Raw genomic sequence first — 21206 nt, 5'->3', positions numbered from 1 at the left:
TCCCTCATCCACTCCATCTTGCTGAGGTTGAAGACTCTCTTTTTGTGAGAAGACCGAGGCAAAGAAGGCATTAAGTAGTTCTGCCTTTTCCCTATCCCCTGTCAGCATTGCCCCATCTTCTCCTCGAAGAGGTCCTATCGCCTCCTTGTTTTTCCTTTTTCTACTGACATAAGAATAGAAGCCCTTTTTATTGTTTTTAATGTCCCTGGCAAGTCTGAGCTCGTTTTTTGCTTTAGCTTTGCAAAAAAGAATGAATACTGAGAAAATAAACATCATTTTATATTGTGTTATTGTCTGAGAAACCGTTACAAGACTTGAACATTTACATTAGGTAAAGGTAAAGGTTTCACCTTGACATTAAGTCTAGTTGTGTCCAACTCTGAGGGTTGGTGCTCATCTTCATTTCTAAGCTGAAGAGCAGGCATTGTCAGTAGACACCTCCTAGGTCATGTGGCCGACATGACTGCATGGAGTGCCCTAACTTCCCGCCAGAGCGGTACCTGTTGATCTCACATTTGCATGTTTTCGAACTGCTAGGTTGGCAGAAGCTGTGGCTAACAGTGGGAGCTCACCCTGCTCCCCAGATTTGAACCACCAACCTTTAAGTCAGTAAGTTCAGCTGCTCAGTTGTTTAACCCGCTGCATCACTGGGTGCTCCTTTTCATTACACATCATAGCTTTAAAAAAAACTTAAGTTTGAAGAAGCTTAAACTAAGTGTTTCGTAACTTAAAAGATATCTATGAGGCAAAGTTGCCTCAATATGTTACTGGATATTTGTTGCCAGAATGAGCTAAATACTTTAAACATGGCCCCCACAAGCCTGACAGAAAGTACATTGGGTTGTGACTCAACCCAGTGATTCCGGCCATGAAAGCCTTCGACAATACATAGAAAGTACATTTACCAATGCCTCTATTGCTAAAAGATCTTCTCCCTATGCAAACAGTTACCTAGATTTACTCACTTGTAATTGTCCATATTGACAATTACAACTTATGATGTTTCCTGCCAGAATCATGTACTCCTCCTCTTCTGAACCTACTTTACCGGGCATCTCTCATATGGGGAGAAGGAGAAGTGTTCTGCTAGTCTGATCAGAGCACTGCTGAATGACATTTCTGTCAACTAAGTAGATAGAGCCCCCCCCCCCCCCATGGCACAGAGAGTTAAACAGTTGAGCTGCTGAAGTTGCTGACCAAAAGGTCAGCAGTTAGAATCTGGGGAGTGGGGTGAGCTCCTTCTGTTAGCCCCAGCTTCTGCCAACCTAGATGTTCAAAAACATGCAGATGTGAGTAGATCAATAGGTACCACTTCGTGGGAAGGTAACTGTGCTCCATGCAGTCATGCTGACCACATGACCTTGGAGGTGTCTACAGAGAATGCCAGCTCTTCGGCTAAGAAATAGAGATTAGCATGCCACCACCCCCAAAGTGGAACATGACTAGATTTAATGTCAGGGAAAACCTTTACCTTTTACCTAAGTAGATGATATGGAATATCAGATACCTCAAGACAAATCCTGAAAATCATTGGTATCTGTGATATGCCTTTTAGATACATGTGCTTCCAAGGCAACAGTTCTCTAATGCAAACATCACATCAAATTAATAAATACAATAATCAAATACTTGTTCCATTTCCAGGCCTCTACATTCCAATGTGATAAACCGTCATCATACGTGCTTTCCACGTAATTCAGTTATTACAGGAAGAGAGAGCTATTTTAGCGGTTTTTATATAAAGCACGTTGAAAGGAGGGGCATGAGAAATCTTTCCATTAACGGATTCATTTTTCTCCTTTACAAATTCTTCACATAAACAAAAAGTAGTGCAACATAATGGAGCAATCAACACATGATCCGCATTAACCTTTGTGGATTCCATTAGAACTAAACAAAAGTTCTAAGACTGTGTTTCATTCCATAACTTCCTTAATTTGAAAGATAGGTATTATTTACAAATCTACGGTGACCTTTATTGTCAGAAGAACAACACTGGTGTGAACATTCTGCTAAAAACAACAAAAATTGAAAATGCATGATGTACATCTTCAAGAGAAACATGGGGTTTGCATGCAACTCAGTAGTAAGTGGGGTTGCCAAAGACCATCAGAAAACACATATTTCTGATTGTCTTAGAACCCCTTTGGCATAGTCGTTTGGATTCACAGTGCTCTCTGGATGTAGGTGAACTACATCTCCCTTAAATCACTGTCAATTCATCCCAAATCCCTCCAGTATTTTCTGTTGGTCATGGAGAAACTGTGTGGGAAGTTTAGCCTAACTCTATCATTGGAGAGGTTCAGAATGCTCTTTGATTGTAGGTGAACTATAAATCCCAGCAACCACAACTCCCAAATGTCAAGGTCTATTTTCCCCAAACTTCACCAGCATTCACATTTGGGCATATTGAGTATTTTGGCCAAGTTTGGTTCAGATCCATCATTGTTTGAGTCCACAGTGCTCTCTGGATGTAGGTGGCCTACAAATCCAAAACTCAAGGTCAAACCCTTCCAGTATTTTCTGTTGGTCGTTTGGTTCATTTCCATCACTGATGTTCTTCAGAATGCTCTTTGAGTGTAGGTGAACTATAAATCCCAGCAGCTACAACTCTCCAGTGTTGACAAAATCCACCACCCGCCCCCAACCCCACCAGTATTCAAATTTTAGGCATATCAGGTATTTGTGCCAAATTTGGTCCAGTGAATGAAAACACATCCTACATATCAGATGTTTACATTACAATTCATAACAGTAGCAAAATTAGTTATGAAGTAGTAATGAAAATAATTTTATGGTTGGGGGTCCCCACAACATGAAGAACTGTATTAATGGGTTGCGGCATTTGAAAGATTGAGAACCACTGTCTTAGAGAATATCTGAACTATTTCCATTTTACTAGCTTTAATTTGAAGGATAAAATCAATGACTTGTTTTTGTTTGCTCTCCAAATTGTACATATTTACTTAGTTCAGCATATAGGCAATTAATGCTAGTTTCTATAATTCCAAAATTCTGAAATGTTAGGATGTATGCTGGATACTTTTATGAGTGCTTACTTACTGAGCAGCAGTGCTAAGAAACCCTGTTAGTAAATTCCAAGGATGCTTAAGAGGACATTAGCAAGAGTGGCCTGATATGAACTGGGCTCTACTGATGCACAACTGCACTCCTTTGCTGGTGTCCCAAAGCACAATGGGCGTTTACTGGATATGGACATTATGGAGATGCCCAAATCTAATTCCCACAGACATAAAGAAAGTCAATGTTCAGGAAGACAGAAAATGCTAGGGCATGCCTAGTTGTTGTTAACAAAACAAAACATCTGGCACTGATGTTCTGGAAAATGGGGTCTCTGAAACCTATGCATATGTCATCTTCCCCAGGTAATTAGCTGGTACATATCCTTTTTGTCCTTTTGCTTCAGCCAGCCACCATTCTTTATTGCCACTCAGATCAGAAAAACGAAGTATTCTAACTCGCTGGTATTCCTGAAGACTCAGTTCCTGCTGACTCCTTGCTTGAAATGCATGAACTGCATAGAATGTCTGGGGAAGAGAAGAGAAAATAATTTTTTTTATCCTCATTATCCATTCATCATGCCAGTTTGTCCCAAATTAAGTAATCAAACCTATCCTAAACAACAAAGATTAGAGGGTAATTCCCTGGTTTCTACGACTCAATATTTGTCAAAATACACCAACTATAGGTACAACTCTTCCTGTTTTAGACATGAAACAAGAAATCATATTTGCTGGAGCATGCAAGGAATCAGTCAATGAGTGTGTGTCAACTGTAAAATAAGATGCATGAAGCTGATTGGTCGGACAATGCCTGGGGAGCAGGCTGAGCCTGGAATTTTTGGATAATGTTACATTTTTGTTCAGGCTTGAGCTATGCAAGTGCAGAGAGAGACAGTTTGAAGAGAGAAGCAGAGACAGTTTGGAATGTACTCTTGCTTCATGAGTGTTGTATGTCAGTCTGTGATTGTGTCTAATGATCAGGGTGCCTTGGATGATGGGAATGAAAATGTTGTTCATGTTCCAGTTGATTCCTCTGATGGCAATGGGATGCTGTCCATGAAGATGTTCCTGAAAGGAATGGGGAAGATGGTTTGGTTCCTGGGCCTGCTTTTAGAGATGTGGGGCCTGAATGCAGTTCAAATGATGAGTTAGAGAGGCCTGTATTGCTGCAAGGGGATTCTCAAGGTTTTGAGCCTGAGAAAGGCTCTGCGAAGTGTTTTTAGCCAGCAAAGACAACCAAACCAGCAATTACAGCACTCAGCCAGATTACAGCAGAAGTTAGACATAAACCCAAAGTTAAGGAAAAATCCGTTCTTAGCTGTTTGGGAAATAGGGCAGGGATATAAGTGCCAAGTACAGAATCTAGCTTCAGATGAAGCAACGTTGGATTCACGTTAAGTTCTTTATGCCAAGTTCCTGGACCTTTGTTTGATTCCTGTTTTAAGTGCTTTTACTGTCAATTGCCTTTGAACTCAAGCATTTGGTTTCATGGACTTAATTGGACTATTTCTCTATGGACTGATTGCTCCTTTTTTTTCTTCCCGGTTAATTGGATTTACCTTTTACTGTGGATTACTTTTTATTGCTTTGGCTTTTATTAACTTCAATAAATTGCTTGCTATTTTAACTCAACAGTGTGGTATTTAAAGTGAGAGGGGATCCTGCTCTAGAGTGCAACAATGAGCCGCTGAAGGAGTTGATCCAACATGGACAATGAAAGACTATTTTAAATCTCTCAGAAAAGGACATTATGTGAGTTGGTGCAACTGATCACATTGTACATATGTTGTTCTGAATTAAGAAAAGCAAACTACTTGTTCTTTACTGTTCACCTGCATGGCATATTTTCTTTCTCTGGCAAGGCAGTGTGTGGGCTGATCGAACGTGAACTACATGTGGTTTATTTTACATTTCCCCACAATATTTACCTGTTGGTCATCTTCATAAAAAGTATCCACTTCTGTCCCATTAACTGATGCCTTTTCACTGAGGCTACTATGAGAAGAGCTGCTGCCACTTCTCTTGTGTCCAAGAGGTTTGGCGTTGTGGTCATCCAGTTGATGCAGAGATACAAAAAGGCTGATATTATCAAAATCGCCATCACAAAGGCCAGTTTCCCCAGCATCTTTCTGTAATTTTGCTGGATTGTAGGGTTTCAGGAAGGAGGAATAAACATATCCTTTCAAAACTGAATGTGAAAAAAAAGTCAAATTAGAAAGGTTGCTTAAGAATTATATTTTATGTAATTTTTCATGCATTTGTCTTTTATTTAGAAAGGTAAAAACAAATAAACCCAGAGACAGAAAAATAGTAAAAACATGACAAAGTATAAATATTATATTAATTAATTAATGATGACTTAGTAAATTCCATCACAGTAGGAATCATTTTGCCCAGCACTCTCCATGGCGAATCCTTACTCACGCTAACAGGATGCACAACAATGTGAGCCATCAACTGTTCACAGAGCCCACTAAAATACCTAGCTATAAGCTCTATACAATCCTGCAAGAATGATGGAAAGGAATATGTCAAATGTGGAGACAAAAAGCAAAGCTTCTACTTTCCCCTTTTTTTTTTTCCTTTCTCTCTTCCTTTAAGTAGCAGATATTCCTAAGATCAGGATAGGAATTAACTTGGCTTATGTCTCCCTACCAGAGAAGGGATATCCTTATCAAATGACACTAAGGGTGCATCTCTACACTGTAGAATTAAGGAGTCATTGTTTTATAAGATCTTCAGATTTCTCTGTCAAAGAGTTCTGGTACCAAATCACAAATCCCACAAATCCACAGCACTGAACCAAGCCACTCAAATTAATGTCAAGCAGCATTAATTCTACAGGTAAATGCACCCTGAAGCTCCAAAGATGACAACAAGACAAAGGAGGGGTAACATAACTTGTCAGAATATTATTGTTAGACTGCATTGCTGTGAGTTTTCTGGGCTGTCCGGCCATGCTCCAGAAACATTCTCTCCTGGCATTTCACCCAAATCTATGGCAAGCATCCTCAGAGGTTGTAAGGTTTGTTGGAAACAAGGCAAGTGGGTTTTATATATCTGTGGAATAATGTCCAGGGAGAGAGAAAGAACTCTTGTCTGGTTGAGGCAAGTGTGAATGTTGCAATTGATCGCCTTGATTAGTATTGAATAGCTTTGCAGCTTCAAGGCTTGGCTGCTTCGTGCCTGGGGGAATCCTTGGTTGGAAGGTGATTACCTGGCCCTAATTGTTTCTTGTCTAGGAATCCCATGCTTTTTGAGTATTGCTCTTTATTTACTATCTTGATTTTGGAGTTTTTTTAATACTGGTAGCCAGATTGTGTTCATTTTCATGGGGTTTCCTCCTTTCTGTTGAAATTGTCCACATGCTTCTGGATTTCAACAGCTTCTCTGTGTAGTCTGACACAATGGTTGTTAGAGAGGTCCATCATTTCTGTGTTCCCAAATAATATGCTGTGTCCAAGTTGGTTCATCAAGTGCTCTGCTATGGCTGACTTCTCTGATTGAATTATTGTTAGACTATTTGAATAATCGTATTCTTCATGAAAGAAATAACACAACTTTAGTGCTGAAGAGTGAGAAGGATAAGTCCTTCCCTAAACAACTGGGTTGCTTCTGTGAGAAAGAGGATGCTGGGCAAATGGGTGTTTATTTAGTAGGGTTCATTTTTTAATAAAATATTTATGGTGCATCTAATTATGAAGCAAAATATTATTTAACTATGAATCTAGCTCTGAATGCATGTAAGGTGGACATCTGTATGCTTTAACTGATTGTCTGAACTTATATGTTTATATCAATGTTCATTTTTAAAGAGCCATAATAAAATACACACACACACATATATGAGAACAATTATCAATCTGAGACAGCAATGAAATTATCACATTTCAGTGCGAAGGACAAGTGTGGAGGGCAGCCCAAAGCAATAAAGCATCATCAATGTAGGGTCCCAAGTGAAATGGATTTTGAAACTATGCCTCACTTTCTCATTCTCAGAAGGAGCTTGTCCTTGAGATTACTGGGATGCAGTCTATTGAGGCTTTCAGTGAATTGCCAACCTTGGTGGCTGTTTAAAGATGCATGATATATGACAACTCAAATCTGTCAACAGGTAAGCAGCAGCATTACTAGGTGGATCCTCTGAAAAGCTTCACATAGAGCACATGGCAGAAATGCAATTTATAAATCATTATAGCACAGTATTTGGGGCACGGTTGTATGCCATCAGCAAAATGTAAATTGACTGCCTGCCACTGCCTCTCCTGAGTAGTCATGATTTTAGCTGTCTAAAATATTTTAGGTGTTCTCAGGGAGTGACTCATTGCCCCAAATGCAAAGACAGAATGACATGAGGAAATTAGGAAAGGAGGGACGGAGGGAGGGAGGGAGGAAGAAAGAGAGAGAAAAAGAAAGAAAGAAAGAAAGAAAGAAAGAAGGGGAAGGGGAAGGAGGAGGAAGGGAAAGGAAAGGAAAGGAAAGGAAAGGAAAGGAAAGGAAAGGAAAGGAAAGGAAAGGAAAGGAAGGAAGAAAAGGCCACAGACCCGGCAAATCTAGATTTTACATTCTTACATGATACAACTAAAGCCTGATAGCTGTTTCTATGTATGTGCCATGAACTTACATCCAGTGTCAACAAGCCATCTGCTGGTACTTCCAAACGGATCCTTTTGCTCTACCACAGCTATTACTTCTCCTTCATACAGATCAATATCTAGTTCCTGTGTGGCATTGCATTTGCGCTTGGCTTGGTACAGCACGTCCGAATTGTATGTAGACATTATGACTGACCTGTGGTTTTCAGTCTGACGTGGAAATTCAGGCTGGAAGCAAAACAACAGAATGTTTGGAATAGATTTTCCACTACAATTGCACAGAAGAGCATGCAGTATGACTATGCACAAAACAATATATGTGATTTCACTCATTTATGTGGGACCCCATAAACAAGCTACACCCTCTTCTCAGTACCTCCATTGTCTGTTCTATTAAAAATAATAGGGTTCACTATCATCTGCCATTTCATGTATCTATGCAAAGTCTGGGAACATATCTCCTATGGATACTGTGTCTGGACTGTATTCAGTTATTGTCAGCCCTTCCAACCCTTTCTGAAAACTCTATCTATACTTCTTTAAGTAAGTAAAATGGGAACTGAATTGGGATTTAAATCCAGGACTATTCCAGATTTACAATATCTTTGATTAAAGGAGCATGTGTTCTAGTAGCCAACACAGACCTGGCGCAAATGTAATAAAAACACCAAAGGTATTATAGCATTTAGTTTGGCCATTTGTTCAGAATGAAAATGGCTCCTGTTCTGTGTGTATAATATTTGGGAGTACCTCATAAACACAGAAAGATTGTAAGAAGCAGCCAGGTAAGTTGTTTCCCTGCTGTGGGCCTCAGAGGAGGAAATCTACAGGCCATTGAAGAAATAGCTTAAAGTCTTCTACCTCACCTGCTATAATACCTATAATTATTGCTCCCAACTCAGGTATTGCTATTTGTATTTTTAGAAATAAAAATTTAAAGTCAAATATGTCATAATCTCTGGATTTGTCTTCTGATAATGAGGAGGTGTGACCTCACATGAGGGCCATGCTTTAATATCAACACTCCTAAATCAAATCACTTGTGTAAGCAAGATCAATTGGCAATTATAGGAGCCGCGGTGGCACAATGGGTTAGCCCTTGTGCCGGCTGAACTTCTAACCTGAAGGTCAGCGGTTCAAATCTGCAAGATGGGGTGAGCTCCCATCTGTCAGCCCCAGCTTCTCATGCAGGGACATGAGAGAAGCTCCCACAGGATGGTAACACATCTGTGCATCCCCTTGCAGATAGCCAATTTTCTCTGCAGATAGCCAATTCTCTCACACCAGAAGTGATTTGCAGTTTCTCAAGTCGCTACTGGCATGGAAAAAAGCTGGTAATTTATATGGTCAAAATGGAACATCTTCATAATGAGGAATTTATCTATATGTGGCCGCTTTTGCTGTTATCTCTGATCAGTGGTCAGGTATGGGTGTATAAGTTGCATGTTGACTTATGGTGACCCCATGAATATTATAGGGTTTTCTTAGGAAAGGAATGCCGAGAAGTTGTTTTTCTAGCTCCTTCTTCTCACCAGGACCTGGTATTCATTGGCCAAGTTACCGGTGTGCAGTACAAAAAAGCATACCATGGAACTATGCACTAATTTGTATTCCAGGAAAAGAGCACTGGTTTGCAGAGCATTATTTGGTAAGATTGCAGTGCCAGACCGTATAAGGCGTAATGCTGTATACATAATATCAACATTCACTGAGAGTTATTACTGCTTATACAGATGGTCCAATGTTCCTGAGCTTGTTCCTTTTCTCTATGAGGCTGTAAGATTAGTCTCCCATGAATAGTCATGTAAAGGAAATTTGCTTGCTTCTCCCATCTTAATGCACTTATCCTTCCCGTGTAAATGAAAGGAATCATTTTGAAGTCATCTTCCAACCTGACAAAGATACATAACAGGCCTCATCATCAGGCCAGACATAAGAAACTAGTAATCCATGGATTATACTATTTTATATATGGAATGACAAGTTACAGATATGGGACTAGCAGGGCTTCTGCAAGGCTGTGGATCCTAAGGCTACATTTTTTACCCGATATGTCTAAATCTGAGCTTCGCCTCTTTAAAAAAAATGCATCCTCCTATCACTATCAAAGGTATTTCATTTTCCTGTGCAATAAATAAATACATTAGAAGATTAGCAAGTACTGCACAGAAGTTGAGTAGGAAATATATCAGCCGATTGCATATGCACAATTTGAAGCAAAGCTTGTAACAATGACATAGCCAAGGGCTGTAAAAATGAAAACAGTGGAGGAAAAATAGCATAAGATTTCCTTGCAATCCTATGCTCAATTATTTGTGAAAGAGAGACAGACTAGGGCTAGGTCTTTATGGGCAAAATAAATGGTCACTTTGCAACTGCTACAGAATATCTACAAGACATATGGCTGAAAACTTGGCTGTTCCAATGACTAAATGTATGATAATCCCTGACCAAACTCTGCATAGAATCATAGAATCAAAGAGTTGGAAGAGACCTCATGGGCCATCCAGTCCAACCCCCTGCCAAGAAGCATTCAAATCACTCTTGACAGATGGCCATCCAGCCTCTGTTTAAAAGCTTCTAAAGAAGGAGCCTCCACCACACTCCGGGGCAGTGAGTTCCACTGCTGAACGGCTCTCACAGTCAGGAAGTTCTTCCTCATGTTCAGATGGAATCTCCTCTCTTGTAGTTTGAAGCCATTGTTCCGCGTCCTAGTCTCCAAGGAAGCAGAAAACAAGCTTGCTCCCTCCTCCCTGTGGCTTCCTCTCACATATTTATACATGGCTATCATATCTCTTCTCAGAAGCACTTTATTTTCCGGTTTGTGCAATTAAATCCTACCTCATCCCCCGGATCACTTACCTGTTATTTTACATTGCCCTATCTCCCAGTGTTTTACAATTTTAATCTTTGAATTTGGCCCTGCCCACTGTGATCATTTTTAGTGTTTTAATGTTTCGATTTTATATTGTTGTGTTGCTTATTGACATTGGTTTTGTATTTTATGTTATTTTATTTTCTGATTTTCTGTTGTGTTTTTGTGCTATATTGTGTTTACTGTATTGATGGGCATGGCCTCATGTAAGAAGCCCCAAGACCTCTTGGGGAGATGGTGGCGGGGTATAAATAATAATAATAATAATTATTATTATTATTATTATTATTATTCGCAGCAGAAGCACTGCTTCCAGCTGTTATTCCAAAACAAGGGAGACAGAACTTACTCTGGAATGTTCACAAAGCCTTGGAGTGATCCTGCTGTTTTTTAGATGTAGACAGATGGAACCAGTTTGATCCAATGTTTACATATCAAAGGTGTCACTGGTCAGAAGCAGCTCTGATTACTTGTGTACTTGTAGATGCAGCTCAGATGGGATGTGAAAGAGCCATGGACATTTTAGCATTCTTTAGATATTTAAATCAATAGGATAGCCAATTAATACTAGAACTATAGTTTTAGTGGAAGTTGGATTCTATTATCCCACCTACACTAGTTTTAGTGGGAGTGGAATAATAGAATCAGGAAAGATGCAAATCATGGTCTAAATTTTCAAAGGGGTGAGTGAGGTGAAACAGATTTTTCAGATCTTAACAGTGGTCAGTCAGTGTTGATGTGGGAAAGCAATAAATCTGCTTACCAAAAGTCATGTTTCCCTGGGTTCTTAACCCTATGAGAAGATACCTGTGCAGTAGTGAGGATACATGCAGTGTGCCATGAAACCATTGTCTTTGTTCATACCTCTGAAATGAAAATCTCATCTGAACAAATCTTGTCAAGAAAACTGAATGACAAGTATCTCTTCTGCTGCATCTACACTGTAGAATTAATGCAGTTTGGTACCACTTTAACTTCCATGGCTCAATGCTATGGAATCAGGAGACTTCTGGTTTTACAACCCTAGTGGCACAGAGGGTTAAACCACTGAGCTGCTGAACTTGCTGACTGAAAGGTTGGTGGTTCGAATCCGGGAAGCGGGCTGATCTCCCACAGTTAGGCCCAGGTTCTGCCAACCTAACAGTTCAAAAATATGCAAATGTGAGTAGATCAATAGGTACCACTTTTTGCAGGAAGGTAATGATGCTCCATTCAGTCATGCTGGCCACATGACCTTGGAGGCGTCTACAGACAATTCCGGTTCTTTGGCTTAGAAATGGAAATGCGTACCACCGCCCAGAGTCAAACACAACTAGACTTAATGTCAGGGGAAACCTTTACCTTTACCTTTATAGCCTTCTGCTTAAGGGTCCTGGTGGCTTACTAAACTACAGCTCCCAAGGTTTCATGGCATTGAGCAATGGCAGCTCAAGTGATGTCAAACTGCATTAATTTTACAGTGTAGATGCACCCATTTAAGTCAGAAATTACTTGAAGACACACATCAGGGTCTGTGACTAGTTATCCATACATGATGTAAAAATGAAACTTCGGTTTATTGGTATATCATTGTGATATGTTACAAACCTGGAGAGGTGTGCTCTTCTTTTTTTCAAAGCTTAGCTTTCTCTCAATGAAATTTATACTGTTGACTTCTTTGACGAAATTAAGATTGTGTACCTCTTCAAGTACCTGATGTTGAACCTCACTGATACTAGGGGAAGAGAGCTGCAGATTCAAAAGACATTTGAGATTTCATAATTAGTCACATACTACAATACAGAAAGGATAGAAAGACAGATATGTAAGCATGTGCAAGGAAATACATGCATGAGAGACAGTCAAATCACCCTGTCAACAACATGTTGAACAACATAAGCTAAAAAAAGAACAGTTGAGCAAAAAGGCAAACTGTAGTCAATCTCAAAGTCTAGGCATATCATTTTACAAGTAATATATAACAACATAACAACAACAACAAGAACAACAAAAACAGCACTTTATTTATATTCTGCCCTATCTCCCCAAGAAGACTCATGGTGGATCACAGCACACATACACGGCAAACATTCAGTGCCGTTTGGACAGACAAGATAGAGACAGAACAGAAGGGAGGTATGTTGTGTTGACATCCAGCTTTTTGGCACCTTGGAGGTTGTGCTCGAATCCAGCCACAGGGGGGTGCAGTCACTCCATCCTCTATGATGAAGAGTCATCAGGACTTCCTCCTTCCTTTTGGTCATCGGACATTTTCTGATCTTTTCCTTTTATGGTGTCGTAAAATACTTTCCCTGCTTGTTTTAGTGGTACCTAATTTCTCTACTTACAGCTCTAAACTGTTTTTGAACTACTTAGGTAAACAGTGAGCTAGGCTGACAGTTGGGAGCTCATGCCGACCCGGTCTTCGAACAGGCAACCTTTTGGTTAGCAGATCTTATCATTGCTGGTGGTTTACCAGCTGTGCTAAAGCCCGGCCCTTTTACCTGTAACTAGTTCCTTTTCTAGTAAAAAGATGTAATAAAGCTTACATTTCAAAAATATTGTAAAAGTAATGTAAATAAAAAGGCAGTTTTGCATCACTTTGACATTCCAGATGAATAAACTCAATCGAGGAAGCAACAGAATGAATTCCAAGAAACTGAAAAAGGGACAGCATGTGATGATACTTTCAGCCCCCCTGCAGCAATGGGTTTATTTGTAACAGGTAGTTGTGTTAAGACCACGCTAGGATCCTTTCCATTGCTATTTGCAAAACATCTCACTGCTAGAACTGAGCTGCAGGTATCATCGCATACTGCCCATCTCCCTAGCACACAGGAAATCCTCCCACTGTCAGAAAAAAAGATAGCTTTGGGGAGCACTTTTAGTCCTAGCAATGGTGTAATAACCATAAATATGAATTCCAAATTTTATAATGTTGTAGGTCGGGCTTATGGTATTATAAACACTGAACAGGGTACCAGCCACTATTGCATGGGAGGGTTTTGATCTCATCCACAGTTCAACTGCATATGAATTCATGTCATTTGAATTCATGTATGTCATGGCATATCACCTACTAACAAAGAAGAGGAAAAGCTATTGTCCAAGCGGTACAAACCTTGGCTGACCCAATTTAAAAATGATGGCACTAGAGAGCACTGTCCACACATTGACAGAGCTATGCTACAAGAAAGAAAGAATAAACCTAAGGACATGACAGTTTCTGGGACAGCATAACAGGGGCAAATGTCGCAACACACAACATCAAACCTGTGCAACTCACTTCTATGTATGTTTAAGTTAATATGTATTGAATACATCTTTTCATCTGGAGAGAGATACTACAAAATTCTGAAATATGGAGAATATCTATTAATAATATAGATTGGATATTCATTCAGCCTGTAGGTTAAACTGCTGAGCTGCTGAACTTTCTGACCAACCTAGCAGTTTGAAAACATGCAAATGTAAATAGATCAATAGGTACCGCTCTGGCGGGAAGGTAACAGCACTCCATGAAGTCATGCCAGCCACATGACTACAGACAATGCCGGCTCTTCGGTTTAGAAATAGAGTGAAGCACCAACCCCCAAAGTCAGACACGACTAGACTTAATGTCAGGGGAAAACCTTTACCTTTATCTATTCATTCAGCAAATGTTAAATTTCTCATTTAAGTACAAACAGGGTGAAATTCTACACACACACACACACACACCTCTTTATCAGCTCTGTTGTTTTTTAGGTGGCTACAGGGAAGACTCTGTTTCTTGTAAATACTGTACAGCAAAACAATGTGTGTAGTAAAGGTAAAGATTTCCCCTAACATTAAGTCTGGTCGTATCTGGCTCTGGAGGGTGGTACTCATCTCCATTTCGAAGCCAAAGAACCGGTGTTGACTGTAGACGCCTCCAAGGTCATGTAGCCGGCATGACTGCATGGAGCTTCGTTACCTTCCTACCAGAGCAGTATGTATTGATCTACTCACATTTACATGTTTTCAAATTGCTAGGTTGGCAGAAGCTGGGACTGACAATGGGAGCTCGCCCCGCTCCCTGAATTCAAACTGCTGACCTTTCAATCAGCAAGTTCAGCCATTCAGCAGTTTAACCCACTGCACTGTGGCAGCAGCTAAATAGAAATTAATGAAATTAATGAAATCTTACCTTAAAAAGGGATTCTTAATAATATGAAGAAGGAATTCTGCTAGTGATTCTCTGGAGGAAGGGAAAACGACAGATGGCATGAAAGGACAGGAGGCTGGGGACCTAATCTTGTGTCAATATTTGAGAAAGCCGAGGTCAGGCCAGGAGCTATATGTGGAAACCTACGAGGGTGGGTGCCGAGAACAATTGATAATTATTAACCTAAGGAAGAAGCGAACATTTGAAGATATGGTATAACAGCGCCACCTCCTGTCTGGTTGAAGTAAATAGCAGGCAAAATGAAATATATCTTTTTAATGGAACAAATGTATTGGGAATATAATTAAGGAGGATTAATAAGGGAAATGCTTGCTTAAAGATACAGAAATGAAGATGTGTGGAATCATATAATATGATGTGATGAAATATGAAGTTATGATTCATTTTAATGGTTCAATGTAAGTTGTCTGAGAACGAGGTCAGATGATGTAAGGGGAAAGTTGTGGAAAACATAATATTGTGCCAATAAGTGTTCTTGCCAACATATGTTCTTGGCTACGATTCGAGGCCAAACTGATTAGATTGTGTAAATGTCAAATGGATCTACGCATGTGCGAACTGGATAATTTTGCCTATAAATGCTGGGTGTTTTGGGGCTAGGGCTTTGTACCTCAACAGCCAGATTGGAGCTGAGGTGCCCTTACCTGGGTAAGCAATAAATTCTGTGAACTTGCAATGCTGTCTCTGTCTCTTCCTTCTCCTCTTTCTCCTGGAATTTCTTGGGGACCCTCGCTCCCCCTGCTTCAATTGGCGCCCAACGTGGGGCTGGAGAAAAGGAAGAAGGAAAGGTAAGCTTTTGGAAGCTGGTGCTTCTCACTCAGGGGCTGGACAAGGCATGGATCAGGGGAGACGAAAAAGGGTACCCATAAGGAAAATCGCCTCCACTGGCCTGTTCCTTTGCTGGCTCCTTGACTGAGAGGGCATTGGGAATTAACAGCTGCAGTTCCAGAAAAAGGGGAAAAGCTAGCTTTTTTTAAGGTACAGGCATTTGTGGATATGCCTGAGGAAACAGGTTTGGGGGAACATTTTTTCAAAAGAGGTACTGCAGACCTCAAGAAGAAAAACCCCCCTGAGTGTTGCGTTCGCCACAGAAGGCGCACTCTTAGGTTAAGAAAAAGTGCACTTTGAAAAGGGAAAATTGTTATGTTGATCCTATGTGTTGTGTATTGTGGAATTTGGCTGGGTCTATATGCATTGTCCCTTCTAGCTGCTTTGCAACCGTATGTCTGTTTCTGTTTTTGCTTTGTCTCTTTGTTAAATGTCAGTATGTTCATAAAGAAAAGAAACTAATGGTTATAGGCTTCCGGGAAAAAGCCAAAAGAAAAGAAATGATGATAAAATGAGAAAAAAAAGGAAAAGAGAAAAAAGAAAAATATGTGAAATATGTGTTTGTCTTTTAGGAAAAAGGGAAAATGTCTGTATACATTCTCTGGAAAACTTGAATGTGTGTGTGGTTAGAAAAAGAACAAGGATAAAAAGAATGTGTGTAGCTGTTTGTGTTGTGAGAGAAATAATCTTCACAGGTTTCAAATAAAAGGAAAAAAAAAGAGGAAAATTCAGGAAAACCTGGAACACATGATGGGGAAAAACCAAGCATGTGGGTAAGAGAAAGCCATCCAAGAAGAAAGTTAAGGTATGTTGAGAGAATGTTGAGAAAGCAAGGAAAAAGTAAGTCAGAAGAGCGAAATGGTTAATCACAGGAGAAGAACCAGAGTGTGTGATTACCATGTGGGAAAAGAGAGAATGAGAATGTAAAAGAAAGTCATGCAGTAGTGATGAAATGTTAGTACAGAAGTAAAGAGGGATTAAAAATAATGAAAGAAAATTGTTGAGATGTGCGAGAAAGAAGTGTGAGAAGTGAATGATTAGATTCCCCTTTGAAAAGAGAATTGCAGTAAAGAGTAAATGAGTGTATGTATGGAATCAGTTTTGGGATGAATAAGACTGGTGTGTGAGGTTGTGTGAGGTTGATTGTTTGCAAATGCCGGGTGAGATTGAAAAGGGAAAAATCATGTGTTGAGAGTATTTAAGATGGCCACTTAAATGCCCTCACGGAGAGAGAAGAATTGGGAAAATCTTTTGGGAAAAAAATTGATATTAGTTGTGAAACTGTCTGAGAGAGAAAGTAGTGGCAATTCGAGATGCATTTAAATTTAGAAGATTTTGTGGGGAGAGCTGTGATAAAGTGAATGTTATGGGGTTGCCTTGCTAAAATACTGAGATGCTTTTTAAGGTTCAAACTGTTTAGAAATTGAATTGGCAAAGGAAGATAAACTGTTGCAATATGAGATGGAAGTGAGGAGGATTAAGCATCAAGGAAAAAGTGCAGATTTTAAAAATGTTAATTAATTACCTGTTACAGTATCCCCCTGTTTTACCAGAAGATTTAAAGTGGATGAGAGATCCTGGGGAGTGTGACATCTGAGACAGGAGTGAAAGGGGTCTGCTACTTGATGAATCCCCACGGGTACGAGGAAGTAAAATTGTGGATGAGCTAAGCCTGCTTGAGAGAAGACTACACAGCAGAGGACCCTGACTTACAGCAAATAAACTTAAAAATTGGATGATTGAATAAAGAACTAATTAAACCATACATAAATAAAATAAAAAGACATACATTTCAAAGACTTAAAACATAAGAATAAAGTTGCCCTGAATAGGAGAGAGACTTAGTTTTTGAAACTACAATCAAGAAAGAAGTAAGAAGAAAGAAGAAAGAAGAATAAATGGACTTTTTTGGTGACGGGGGTGTATTTGTGGGATTTCTGATTATTGTGGGGTTGATCTGGTTGGCTTACCGTTATAAGCATGTTTTATGGGGGAAAGCTTATTCGTTTTGGAATGTGGAATACTTATTACCTGATGATGTTGAGTGTAATTGTCCCAGAGCTCGTGCAGGGAGGATGGGAGCAGAACATATTCCACCAGATGATTCAGAACATAGCGAATGAGACAGAAGCTACTGACTGTTGGATTTGTAGTCATGGGCCTACTTCCCAGCGTGAGGGATGGCCACTTATGGTAGGAACATTATTAAGCCAAAAGGGATGGAGCAATTTAAGGCCTCAAAATTATGAGATGACTGAAACTTTACTTGATCCAGGACAAGCTATAATAACACATGCAGAGACTTCGCCAGAGGCCCCAGCTTGCATTATTTGGGAGAAAGATGAGAGATGGACCCAAGATAGAGATAACCCTCTCCACACACACCAAATAGAACTTGGTCATTATCCCAATTGTAATCTCCTTCTCCATGTATTCAAAACAGAGGCGTCTGAAGATATTAGCCTCTTAGCCCGTTTGGAACATTCAAGAAGGGTAAAAAGATCTGATGGAGTTGTTTCACCAGAATTGGGCACGCACATTAAACAGGCCCAGGCAAAAGTAGCCAGCAGGGGTCGTGATCCACCAAAGGCTCCTAGCAAAGGGCTGCCTCAGGGCCAGGGGGAACCACCTGTTGAAGGGCCACAGCAGAGTAGAGGAGAATCAAATCCTGCAAAAGTGGTAAAAGGGGTGGAAGCCCACCAGGAAGTGCCTAAATCGTTGGTAGCCAAGGGTGGCTTGTCTCAGGGATTGTATTGGATCTGTGGTCAATGGGCGGGAAAGATTTTGCCGCCATTTTGGGAAGGAACGTGCACGATTGGTACTCTGATGTTAGCGGATGTGACAATATACCCAGAACAACAATCCCAGGTGACTTGGAGAAGGGAGCGTGAAGAACAGCGTTTGAAAAGAGCCTATGATGAAACACTTGGATATGACCCAGACCAAACTTATTTAAATGAGGGAGAAAGGCTGGGAGCCATCTTGTTCCCTGCTGCGGGTGTAGCTCTAAATATAAGACAGATTCGGAGACTCTCAGCTCAAGTAGAGAGGCTGGCGAACAAAACTGTGGCTGGAATAAGAGCTCTGCAGACAGAAGTTGATTCCTTGGCAGGGGTCCTGATGCAACACAAACTTGCTTTGGACTACCTATTGTCTGTACAAGGAGGGCTATGTTCTTTTCTCAATACCACGTGCTGCCACTATATAAACAAATCGGGAGAGATTGAATCTGATATAGATAAGATACAGAAAGTAGTATCTACCATCAGAATTGGATACGCCCCAAAGGGAGAGAGTGTTTTTGGCTGGTTAACTGATTGGTTGCCAAACTTCCAATGGTTAAAAGACCTCATCATTGTAGGATTTGTTATCTTGATAATTGGTATTCTGATCATGTTCCTACTGCCTTGTGTGATTGCTTGCTTAAGAAATATGATTGAAAGAATTGTTATTACGGCAAATGCCCGACATGGAAGTCAATTGAAACAACTTATGACTCTGGAGATAGAAGAGATGCAACAGTTATCCAGGGAAAATAAGGTGGTATAATCACACTAAGGGTGTGACTCCGAAAAAAAAATGGTTTTCTTCGTCACAAGATTTTGTGGGGTATGTGGCAGCAGCTAAATAGAAATTAATGAAATTAATGAAATCTTACCTTAAAAAGGGATTCTTAATAATATGAAGAAGGAATTCTGCTAGTGATTCTCTGGAGGAAGGGAAAACGACAGATGGCATGAAAGGACAGGAGGCTGGGGACCTAATCTTGTGTCAATATTTGAGAAAGCCGAGGTCAGGCCAGGAGCTATATGTGGAAACCTACGAGGGTGGGTGCCGAGAACAATTGATAATTATTAACCTAAGGAAGAAGCGAACATTTGAAGATATGGTATAACAGCGCCACCTCCTGTCTGGTTGAAGTAAATAGCAGGCAAAATGAAATATATCTTTTTAATGGAACAAATGTATTGGGAATATAATTAAGGAGGATTAATAAGGGAAATGCTTGCTTAAAGATACAGAAATGAAGATGTGTGGAATCATATAATATGATGTGATGAAATATGAAGTTATGATTCATTTTAATGGTTCAATGTAAGTTGTCTGAGAACGAGGTCAGATGATGTAAGGGGAAAGTTGTGGAAAACATAATATTGTGCCAATAAGTGTTCTTGCCAACATATGTTCTTGGCTACGATTCGAGGCCAAACTGATTAGATTGTGTAAATGTCAAATGGATCTACGCATGTGCGAACTGGATAATTTTGCCTATAAATGCTGGGTGTTTTGGGGCTAGGGCTTTGTACCTCAACAGCCAGATTGGAGCTGAGGTGCCCTTACCTGGGTAAGCAATAAATTCTGTGAACTTGCAATGCTGTCTCTGTCTCTTCCTTCTCCTCTTTCTCCTGGAATTTCTTGGGGACCCTCGCTCCCCCTGCTTCAGCACCACTGTGGGAGTGGTGTGTAGTAGTGCATAATTACAATCAACAACAATTCAGTAATTATGACTGTAGTTGTACTCACTGTTATAAGGGATTCTCTCCCAGAAAAAGACTCAAATGAGGATGAAGTCATGTCCCTCAAGAGAGTGATAAGGCAACACAAGCAATTTATCACAATTCTCTTTGCTGCCTTGTTGAATATCTGGAGCTCCTCCACAAGCTGAGCATTGAGAGCCTCATATTCTCTTCTGGCAAGATCCTTCTCATCCCCAGGTGTCTTTGGGTGGCAGCTATTATAATCCAGCAGTTTATCATATCGCTTCTGGATTAGCTTCTGAGGCCCCAGGAACAGGGCCTGTAATGTGGACAGGGGGGCCAACACCATCTTGTTGACTTGATTTCTCTTGATGAGTACAAGATGAAGAGAGAGAAGCAAGGAAAGGAAACAGAACCAAAGATGCATCATTCAAGTTCATATGCATAACTATAACCTGTACATGCAAAAATTAGAATACAAGAATCATTGTATTTACAGGAAATACCAGTATTGCACTGTACTTGTGTTAAATCATTTTTAAATTACTGTAGAAAAAAACTTCATAGCTTTGAAAAATAAGTATTCAGTAAATACAATACAACTGCTGTATCAATGAGGCCAGTATATACAGTTCCATTTATTCATGTCTGATAAACTATGTTCTCTCTGGGCATGTTCTAGGTCATCCAGCACGACTCTATGGGATTCCTGGCTGAAAGCCCTTCTTTCAATTTATTTATTTATTTATTTATTTACGGCATTTATGTCACCCCGAAGGGGACTCAGAGTGGCTTACAAGATATATATATACATACAATATATTATATTATTAGCATAGTACAATATTATTATTATATATTACTATATTGTACTATACCATTATGTTGTAATATTATTAGTAATATTACATGTAATATAAAATATATAATTATAATATTGTATTATTAGTAGTATTATTATATTGTATTACATTATAATGTTATAAATATTATATGCATATACAATACAATATATTATATTATATTATATTATTAGTAAAGTACAGGACACAAGATGGAACTGTCTTCTGCCTTTTCACAAAGCTAAATTGACTAGTCATTTTTTCATTCCAGCAAATCTGGCAGGATTATCATGAAAACTCTGCCTTTCCACTAAAGATCATAATGTGGCGTAATTTATGTCACAACATACCTGTGAGATAGGTTTGGCTGAAAGACACA

At 39.7% G+C, this 21206-nt stretch overlaps 1 protein-coding gene across 1 annotated transcript in view; it reads right to left on the bottom strand.

Annotated features, from left to right (window-relative positions):
- Positions 1-292: 292 nt before the first annotated feature.
- The window catches only part of ARHGEF38 (Rho guanine nucleotide exchange factor 38), a 64601-nt gene continuing 43687 nt past the window's right edge, over positions 293-21206 (bottom strand). The window contains exons 10-14 of the mRNA XM_060779140.2: positions 20032-20352; positions 12081-12221; positions 7648-7846; positions 4952-5211; positions 293-3548 (exon numbers count right to left, since the gene is read on the bottom strand). Of these exons, the coding sequence (XP_060635123.2) occupies positions 3363-3548; positions 4952-5211; positions 7648-7846; positions 12081-12221; positions 20032-20352 (1107 nt within the window). The 3' untranslated portion in view covers positions 293-3362. The remainder of the gene's footprint in view (positions 3549-4951; positions 5212-7647; positions 7847-12080; positions 12222-20031; positions 20353-21206) is intronic.

Source organism: Anolis sagrei, chromosome 5 (genome assembly GCF_037176765.1).
Source record: "Anolis sagrei isolate rAnoSag1 chromosome 5, rAnoSag1.mat, whole genome shotgun sequence".
Classification (NCBI taxonomy): domain Eukaryota; kingdom Metazoa; phylum Chordata; class Lepidosauria; order Squamata; family Dactyloidae; genus Anolis; species Anolis sagrei.
This window is presented reverse-complemented; position numbering and strand designations above follow the sequence as displayed.